Genomic DNA, 10833 nt, shown 5'->3' on the forward strand with positions numbered 1-10833 from the left:
TGCAGATGATTCAGGCCATTAATAGTAAAGTTCTGTTCCTTTCCAGCGATTCAGATTATAGGAGCTCAAACTTAACTCTTAATGTATATTAACCCTTTGAAACCTGAGCAGATGAGCTTAATTTCTTTCAAAAATGCGAGAAGAAGGTAATGAGCAAAAAAACAGAAAGAAATTATCCAAACAATGCAAGAAATTAGTAAAAAAGTTCAGTATTATCTAAAATTATAAAAATGAAAATAAAAAATCTTTAAAAAAAAAAAAACAAGGAAATGACCTGGAAAAAATGCTTCAGAAATTCTTAACATAATGTTAAACATGTAATTATTATAATTTTAAATATAGTTTTTTTTCCTAGCTTTTTAAAAATACTTCTTCTTAATATACATTTCTTACCAGGTTAATGGACAACCTGTCAGTTTAATGTGGAAGTGAAATGAAAAAGCCAGCACAAAAGAACATCATATGGTTCAGAAGAAAAGGAGGTTTAAGGAAAAGTCAATTCATTCTTTCAAAGAAGCGGTAGTGGTATGTGGTAGCTCATGAAATTGCTAAATGTGTTAGGCAGTTCAGTATTGGGGACTTTGGTCTGAAATTCATTTTAAAATGTATTTTTTTACTGTAGTGAGTGTTCTCTGTACACAGAGGCCTCCTCCAAAATGTGCCAAGCTGAATAATTCTCCCATTAAAGTCTTTGGTGGATGTGTGAACACTGATTCAAAGACACTGCAGCAAAGGACTTAAAATGTGTTAATTTGAGAGAAGGGATTAACTCCTTGTTATTGCCACAAATTGAAGAGACAGCCTATCACCCCTCATGGACGTCATAAGTACTGTTTACCAGACTGTAGCAAAGTATTCCCACTTCCAATATGCTGCTGATATTCAATAAGACTCTCGGCAGCTGTTTGCAGAGAACCGCTGGGTGATTTCAGGACACACGGCACTTCTTGAAGCTTTGAGATGCAAAGAAGGATTTACTCACAGAGTGGGAAATGATGATTTTCCTTACAGCAGTGGGTCCCAATTGCTGGGTCAGGGTACAAAAGTGGGTCACTGGTCCATTCTGAATGGACCGCAAGTAACTTGGGACCATGTCAAGTTTGTGAAAAACAAAATTGCAGCACAGAGCTTTTATTTTGGAGTGCAGTTTCCTCCTGTAGAGAACAGTAACTAATTTATCGCCCTGTTCTTGATACTATGTGACCCGTTTAGTTTAGTTTAGTTTAGTTTAGTTTAGTTTAGTTTAGTTTAGTTTAGTTTTGTTTTGTTTTGTTTTGTTTTGTTTTGTTTTGTTTTTTTTAACTATCCTCAAAGGTACAAATATTTCTAACTATATTTTATTTTATTTTCGGAACACATGTTTTCTTTAATATCACCATTTTTTTAAACAAAAAAAATGGCCAAAAAATTCTGAGAAGAAGAAATCAACCCAAAAATAAATAAATAAAAATTGCCCCCAAAAAAGATTTTAAAGAAAAAACACACTGCCAAAAATTTAAATAAAAAAATTGCCAAAAGTTTTTTTAAAATCACCAAAAAATAGTTTTAGAGAAAAAGAAAAGTGCCATTCATTTGAATTTGAAATTTGACATTTTAATTTCAAAGAAACATTTTTTCCCAAAATTAAAAAAAGAAAAAAAAACATTAAAATTAATGCAGGCCCTGGGCCCGCAGGTTTGGAGGGCAGTAATGTTTTTCCTACAGAGATCAGGCCTAAGCCCCCAATGTCTTTAAAAAGGTAATTTCTCTAACGTTCAGACCTTGAATTAATGATTAAGGAAAAATTTGGACCCAGTGGCCGGACCAGTTGGGAACCATTGCCCTGCAGTACTTCACTGAGTCTTCTCCTGGAATCTTTTCAGCTATCACAGTTATTTTTGTGCCTATAAAGTAAGTGGTATTTGAAGTATGAGGTTTAATCCTTTGTAATGGCAGCAGCAAATATGCCCCTCACCCCTTAATCACCTTTATGTTGAAGACCACACCAGTAATTACCCACATTATCACCAGCAGCTTGTTCAGCAGTATTTGGGGCACTTTGGTGGCCTGATTTGTCGGAGTCGTGTTGAAGTGCGGCTTAGCCTCCGGGGGCTGAAAACATGAAGGCATGCTGCTGAGGTAACAGAGATGTCAGGCCGATCTTGGCCTCATTTACTCAGGGGCTGAAAACACTGTTTGCACAGAGGCTCAAACGACTGGTATTTTTAGCTCATTCCCAAACAGAGGAATCGCAGTTTCAAGGGAAACGCCTTTGAAATGCCAACATTTGTGCTGTTTCACTTCAGATTAGAGGGCGTTCACTGCAGACTCTCATCTCTGCTTTTCACAGTGTGCAGAGCTCAACAGACCACCATCACCGTCAGCAGCTCATCACCCCCCCCATGACCTCTGTCTGAACAAGAGAGCAGAGATCAGCTTCTCTGAAAACAGGAACACCTCTCAGAAACCACAAAAAAACTTCAGCTGCTGTGAAGGATTAACAAGAAATAGTTTACCAGCTACATTTTTATTACAATTCATTTATTTCATTAACTGATAAATGCAATATTTTGGGGAATTCTGCATTATCCAGAAAAAGTGTCAGATTTAATGTCTTAATTCACAGCAAATGACTGATGTCTTTTACTTACTTCACTGCTGGCCTCCATTCGAGGACTACAAATGAGCTTCTATTTGTAACTGGTGCAATACATGTATTGTCCCCATTAAATAAATGCTAAAAATCAAAGTCACAAATTAAACAAAAGCTTCCCACATTCAAAGTCAGGAGTTTATACAGTATATAGACTGTAAGTGTGGACAAACACACACTTTCACAGCCCGCAATTTACATTCAAAGTGGCATTCAAAATGCTTAAATACATTTTCTAATTTTGCTTATTTTCAGGCAATTTTCTTGTAATTTAGCCTTCTAATTTCTTGCAAACTTTTGCTAATTTGTTGTTAAGTTGTTCAATGCTTGGTTCAAACCAAGGTGAATTGCTCAGGTTTCAAAGGGTTAATGTAGTGTTCCCAGCACTGTTGATAAGTAGTGGCATGCATCAGAGAGAGGGCGTCATTAGAAAATCCCACACTTGACACAAGCTTGCGTCAAATCCTTTGACAACGTGACATCCTATAGGCTGGACGCTCGTGGGACACCGCGCGTGAAAGAGAAAAAAACAGTGAGTGTGACACTTTGGCACGGAGCTGTCGGTGTGGGGAAGCTGCAGACATCCTGCGCATCAATGGAGTTGTTAATGTAGTCTAACTGCGTGCTTTGGTAACTGCGGAGTGCCAAATGGGACCTGGACTCCACCAGGTGAGTTTGGGAATGAGCCGGGGCTCGCGCATCTGATGCACTCGGCACTCATGAACTTTTCCGCGCGCCGCTGCATCCTCCTCCTCACGGACAATGAAGACGACTCGGAAATGCAGGAGCCTTTTGTCGGTTACCTTGAACTTTTTCGCGCTGTTGTTCTCCATAACCGCGTTTATAACCACTTACTGGTGCGTGGGGACGCAGAGAGTCCCCAAACCAAAGTGCAGCAAGCTGCGGACACACCAGTGCATAGACTACGGAGTGAACGAGACCGACCCCAACAAGGTGGTGTACAGCTGGGAGACCGGGGACGACCGCTTCCTCTTCAGGCAGTTTCACACCGGCATCTGGTTCTCATGTGAGGAGAATATCCACGATGAAAGTAAGACGAGAAGTGTGTGTGTGTGTGTGTGTGTGTGTGTGTGTGTGCGTGTGCGTGTGTGTGTTAACTTTAGGCTATATAGTTATTTAATGCTCAAGGACATTTTTATATCCATATCCAAATTTTAGTAACTGTTATTGCAGGGATAAGAGAGCAAGGCAGCTTTCACATTTCATAAAACAGCGCAATTCAAAGTGCTTTATGGCGCAATTAAGTAGGCTATAACATAGATTTACACAGATTTACAATAACAGTAAAGAGATAAGATATACAAGTTAAACATTAACTATCAAATGATGTACAATTTTCTCTTAAATAAAAATCATTTAAAAAAATAGCGAAAGTACAGACAAGTGGAAAGATAAAATAATTCCTTAAAAGCAAGTTTAAGAATTACTTTGCAGTCAGAGCAGTCAATCATGAGGAGTAGTTTAAAGGATAAAATTAAAAAAACAAGCCATAATGTAGAAAAAACAGTATTTTCTCATTGTTTCAAATTATATTGACAGTGCTTTAGTTATTTGAGTAATGGGGTGGCTTGAGTGTGACTTTTTTGTTTGTTTAGGCTTTTTGTTTTATCATGACCCTACCCAGGGACACAAATATTTTTCCTTTAGTGAGGGGAAAATGTACGAGCCTCCCTTCACCACAAATCATCACATTTTACACTTTCTAGCTACGATAAATGCTGTGATTTAAAAAATAAAACATGAATCCCCCCATTCTACATAAATAACCAACAGTCCCGTAATACCTTTTTATTTATACTGTTTATGTGAAAATATATATATATATATATATATATATATTAATATGAACATGGGGCTGTTATAAGTACTTTTCTTTAGTAGGGGTAATTAAAACTATTTTTCTCCTTCCATTTCACTATTTTTAGAATAGGCCATCATTGTCATCATCATTATCACTAGAAGTGTAGATTTCAGGGGGACGCCAGGGACACGTTCTCGTCAATATTTAGAAAGTGCATTTGTCCCTGCCAATATAAACACACTAGTAGCAGAGGACTTTTATTTTTAACAAAATTAAAGACATTTATATCATAAATTGGTGCAAAAAATGCACAGATTAAAGGAAATTAAGTATGTGATACTCCAAATTTTCTGGTCGAGGACCCCCAAATTCCCCTTTCATACTGTATGTATCCTTAACAAAACCTACGCCCCTGAACATCACACTCCATTTTTGTTTATAAAGCACTTTTCATACACAGAGGTAGTTTCAAGGTTCTGTGCAAAAATGGTTAAAAACAACATAATGCATAAAAACAACCAATTCAAAGTTAAAACAGCAGGTTACTGTCTGAGTCTACATAACCAGGATTTCAACATTAAATCACTAACCCAAATAAACAAAAATATCCACCTTTTAAATGATCATTTTAGTCACTTTATCTCCCTCATTTGTCATGATGGAGCTCTCAGTTCAGACTGTCAGCTCTCACTCAGTTCAGATAGGTCGCTTTTTTTGATTTATTCCCTTTCATGACAATTTCAGGATAATCGCCTTCCATTTGTATCGGTCTGCTTATCAAATTGCAGCAATCTGGCAAAATTGCTTTTTATCTGGCATGAAATGCAGAGCAAACAGCAGATTCAGTATTGTGTTCGCAACGGGGCTTTAAGTGGGATTTTGTGCAGCACTTGATACGGGCAGAGTGTGATTGCTTCACAGCTTAAAGCCAAAGAGAAGAGAAGTGAATGGACCGAGTGTGAGCTTTAGTTTTTAAATCAGGGAAATGGAAATATAGTCGAGTAGAGTTGTTCAATAACAAGCTGCTCGGGGCGGAGCTGCGAAGGTAACATCTGTGTCAGAAGCTGGTCAAAGTTTGGGTCAGAGGTGTAATCAGACCAGATTAGGCTCATCGTCTTTGGTTAGCTCACGTCAGCATCCATCTGTAATACTGAAAAAACACACATATTGTGTATGTGTATATATTCTTATTGTTCTTCTTACTCGTGTGTATCATCAAGCACATATTTTATATTTCTACCTAACATACTAGTTTTGTACATTTTATTGTAGCACAAGGCACATAGTTATATATTTTTACTCTGTTTATACACTCGGCACATTATACATATTTATAATTTTTAAATATTCACATGCTAGTGCTAATCATTTTTCTTACTGTATTTCTGTTATATATATATCTATATAACTAGTTTTACACACTTTGTGCTGGTACTTATTTCTGCTTTCTATATTTCTTTATGCTTGGTATCACAGCAACTGTAGCAGTTTCCCCCCAGGGATCAATTAACCCTTAGGGCCTGCATTAATATTACACACATTCGCATTGCTCTGCGTACAAAATGCACAAAATTTCAAAATCAAGCGTTAAAAAATATTACACATCAATGTGATTGTCTCCTTTCATCAAATTAATTTTCTAACCAACAGTCAGTCCTAATCATTGATATCAAATATTCAGTAACCCTTTAAATGCCAGGTTTTTGTCATGATGTCACTATGTTTTTAGATGAAAAAAACAAAAACACAAAAATTTGTTATTTTCAATATGCTGCAGGCAAGTAGATTTTTTATTATCATAGCGTGGGATATGTCAATGCTTTGCAGCAACATTGATTGTGACGGTGCAAGTAGTGGAAATAGCATGTATTTTCTCCATATGCCAAATATGGTAAAACTGACAGGTGGAAAATAGTAAAAAAATTACAAAGTCTAAGGCAAAAAGCCCAGAATGACACCCAGAAATAACACACTGCATGTTGTTATGCTTTAATGGCTATGGAATTTCAGTTTGATTGGTTTCAATGGTGCATCTTTTGCATCTAACAGCATGAATGCCACAATTTCGCCCACACAGTGTAATTCAGACTTACTGTAGGAGCTGAGCTTTTTTCTCTCTCTCTCTCTCTCGTCTTTTTTTGCCAGCAATACCAGAAACTATCTTCCTGTAATGAAACATTTACTTTGGACTACTGTGCATCTTGTTGCAAAGGTGTCATATAATCCCATGGGGGATTGGCCACTAGGTGGCATGACACTAAAATTAAAGCTTTCATTCATTCATATATATAACAAAAATACACTACACTCAAAATTTCTGCCATATGCACGAACACAGCAAAAGTTCTTAAAAAATGAAAGAAGCGCGTAAAATGGGCCAAATAGTTAGTATTTCTGATTCTGATTCTGAGCCATCACTCTGCCTATACCTGTGATAATGTGTTAATATTTTATATTTTCATCATGCTCAAGAGTAGTGATAAACAACACACTGAGATTACTCTAAAAGGAATTCCCAGCACATGTCTATCTCATCAAGTGGCTATACGATGGAGGGGGCAGAGACAGCTTGAGTTAATAAGGATTATGCAACAGCAGCCTTGATGAGTTTTTCCTCAAAACAGCTGTTGCCACCCTCCTTCTACCTGATTAAAGTGTTCCACTTAGGACAAATCCAGCCACACGCTCCGCTCGACAGATGACAGCAACAAAACATCACATCTGCAGGAATGTGACGTGTCAAGGGTCAATTTTTTACATCCTGGTTGTTAAATTGACACAGGCTGTCATTACGTCTCGCAGCGTGTTTTAAGGTTTGACAGGCACGCGTGCAGTCGCACTGCATCTCTATTCTACTCTATCATTGTAATTCTGTGCAGAGTACCTGGGATTCAATAGGGCAAGAAGCAGATGTTGAGCGACGCTGCCACACGCCAGCTGGTGACACTGAATCAGAAGCCCAAAAAGCTGCATTTCTGACATATGCCTCTTACTCAACATTCTGTTTATTCATTTTTGAACGTATGAACTCTGAATTTGATCTTGCTGTGTGGTCATCAGGCACGAGGTCGCACTCAGTTTAAGCCGATCCAGCGAAACACACCTGGGCAGAAATTGGGAATTAAACACAGATTAGAACTCAGACTGAGGCACGTATCAGTGCAGCACTGAGAACATTTATTTTTTAATTATTTATAACTTTTCCACAAACATATTACTGTTTTTTTTCCTTGTTCCTGTTCCTTCCCAAAACTGATTCCCATTCTTGAATTTGCATATCAGCTAATACCAATACTATACAAATGCTATACAAAAAACAAAAGCTGCATACAGCTAACGCTGTATGGATTTGAAATGGTTGCTATCATTGTTATATGGCATGGCTTTGAGTATAATCGGCTATCGGTACACTATTTACTGAAAATCAATTATTCTTGACTGCATTACAGCAGTACTTAGCAGCACAACTTGCTGTATTATTTTAGAGAAAATAATAGATTTTTGGGAAAACTGTTATTTTATCTGGGTGTAAAACTACAAGTCATTGTAATCTGATGGTACTTAAAGTTTATTAATAAATTGCATGGTATAGGATGAGTGTATAGACTTGTCATGTCTCAAAGGCTTTTCAATACTGGTATTGGTATCAGAACAACTCTACTTATTTCTGAACCGCCACATTGTGGATTCAACATAAAGTACACGTTCAAGATGCCACTGCTGCCTCTGTTTGCTAAGTCATAACAATATGCTGTTTGTCATTGCAGGTGAGATGTGCAGAAGCTTCATTGACTTGGCACCGGCGTCAGAAAAAGGTGAGTGTCCACTAATTGTCACCAGGAGGTGTCCCACACTCACAAAACAGTTACACTTTGTCTTAGTGCAGTTCACTTGTTTAACCTTGTGAAACCTGAACAGATTGACTTGGTTGAAAAAAAAAATTAAATAATCGTAAGAAGGCAATGTGTAACTTGCAAAGAAATATTATATATATACACGTGCGTGTGTGTGTGTGTGTGTGTGTTTGTGTGCATCCCTAACTATAAATGTTTCACTATTTTTTTTGTTTCTAATTTTCTAAAAAAAAAATCTCTCTTCTCTCTGTGTTTCTTTTTTTAAAACTAATTCTCAGGTCTATTTTCACATTCTTGCTGGCTGCCTTTCGTTCATGTTTTCCAAAGAAATCTAACCGATCTACTCTGGTTTTAAAGGTTTAAATTCTTGTGAAAGGCATCCGAATGCAGTACAAGAAATACTATGTAAATCTGGGTTTCAGAGGGTTAAATTCTGCTTGAAAGAGGTTAGAAAGGTTATTGAATTAAAAGTAATACTAATCCCTTTGGTGCCATTTTTTGGCACGAGAAGTCACCTTACATGTCATAAAATCAAACACAGAGCATACAAGCAGGAAGCACCAGTACTAAAACAAAAATACAATCTATAATAAAACATACAATAAGCAGTAAAGTGCTCGTACAATATCAATGAAATCAACATAAAACATACAATAAGCAGCAGAACATAGCTCAGCAATAAGTTTAATCAATATATAAAAAGATGCGGTTGCTGCAGTGAGTAAGCCAGTTTTGAAAGATGGGTTTTCAGAGCAGTTTTGAATTCTGCAGAGGCGTCCAGTGTGCAGTTGTGAGGAGGAAGTGAGATCCAAAGTTTGTGTGCAGCAGAGGAGAAGGTCTTGGCACCTGCTGTGCTAAAGGTTGATTGCTATTAGCGCCAGCAGACCTGCTGATGAAGACCGCGGGGAGCAGCAGGGAGTGTTGCTCTGAAGGATGTCTGTGAGATAAGCAGGGGAAAGTGAATGAAGTGCATTTAATGTTATTAATAAGATTTTAGAATTAATCCGCTGTGACACAGGCGACAATCGAGGCATCCTCACCGATCTTCATGAAGGGTAATGGCTCGAAGCACATTTTTCATTCCAAACGAATGAACTACGCTTGCGAAGCTTCATTTAAAATCTTTAAGTTGATTACTGGGACAGTGACCTCAGAGGAGAAATTAAAGGGACACTTCACCCAAAAATCAAAAATACATATTTTTCCAATATATATTAAAACTAGATAGCACTAAATAGTAATTGGCTTCTGGTGCTTTAAGCGCCAAAATAATCTATTTGAAAAACTCACCCGAACTACACCCACCAACAAAATCACCACACAAAAGGAAGCGTGCATCTCCTGCTTGCTCACCTGAAGTTACAACATTGCTGTTTTCTTTCTTTTTTTGGTGCTTTGAGCACTACCAGCCGAGTGCCATCTCGTTCCATTATATTGGAGAGAAAGCAGACATCTCAATGGCCGATATCTGAAACACTCAACAAATCACATTAAAACAATCTAGACTGGTAAAAATCTTTATAGGTAAGAGGAAAAAAATCGTATTTTTCATTTTGGGGGTGAACTGTCCCTCGAAATATACATTTTCTTAAAATTTGACCTTTTGATGATTAGTGAAGTTGTAAATTATGGACTATTGAAGGTAACTGTTTCCCTGTACTGTAAATACTTGCATATGTCATGTTTGATCTGCTTCTCTAACTTCCCAATTTTTAAATTCAATAAGCACTTTCATTTTGAGTGCGTCCTATTAATATAAAACCACTTGGACACAGATTCTGCCCCACACATGTGGTGTTAACCTTCGGGATTTTCAGTTGTCACTGAGAAATACTCACTTCCTGTCTCTCTGTGAAGTGGCTGAATAGGAAGAAAGACAAGAGTCAGCCTGCAAATGGAGATGCAATTACGTTTGGCTTGATTCACTGGAAAGCTGAAAAAGATTTGGAGCAGAGCGAAGCGCTCTGACATCAGTCGAAATTCTGCATCCTGCCAGTCGGACATTTCACTGTAACATCAGCCCCGATAGCTGCCAGAGGAACCACTGAGATGTTGGATTAGATTTAAATCGTCCACTTGTCTGAAACACATTAGTGTCTGTTGCTAATGTAATTATTGTCCTGCACTGTGCACTTAGGCTGTTATTGTAACATATTGTAATTATACTGCAAATTATATCTCTATTTAATAAAAAAAGTAGTATCAAAATAATTATATTAAATATTTAAGTTCTAGTGCATTGGTTCCCAACCAAGGGGTTCTTGTCTGAACTGGGGGTCGCCAAAACTTCAAGAGGGTCTTAAGACCTTTTTTTCTGAAATTATCCAAAAAGGAAGCCTAGTAAGTATGNCCCAACCAAGGGGTTCTTGTCTGAACTGGGGGTCGCCAAAACTTCAAGAGGGTCTTAAGACCTTTTTTTCTGAAATTAACCAAAAAGGAAGCCTAGTAAGTATGTATGATTGATAAAAATTTTTTATATAATTTATAATTTATATATATATATATATATATATATATATATATAT

At 37.3% G+C, this 10833-nt stretch overlaps 1 protein-coding gene across 1 annotated transcript in view; it reads left to right on the plus strand.

Annotated features, from left to right (window-relative positions):
• Positions 1–3385: 3385 nt before the first annotated feature.
• LOC121942553 (germ cell-specific gene 1-like protein) overlaps positions 3386–10833 on the plus strand; it is a 13378-nt gene continuing 5930 nt past the window's right edge. The window contains exons 1-2 of the mRNA XM_042485797.1: positions 3386–3683; positions 8222–8269. Of these exons, the coding sequence (XP_042341731.1) occupies positions 3395–3683; positions 8222–8269 (337 nt within the window). The 5' untranslated portion in view covers positions 3386–3394. The remainder of the gene's footprint in view (positions 3684–8221; positions 8270–10833) is intronic.

Source organism: Plectropomus leopardus, chromosome 4, assembly GCF_008729295.1.
Source record: "Plectropomus leopardus isolate mb chromosome 4, YSFRI_Pleo_2.0, whole genome shotgun sequence".
Classification (NCBI taxonomy): Eukaryota; Metazoa; Chordata; class Actinopteri; order Perciformes; family Serranidae; genus Plectropomus; species Plectropomus leopardus.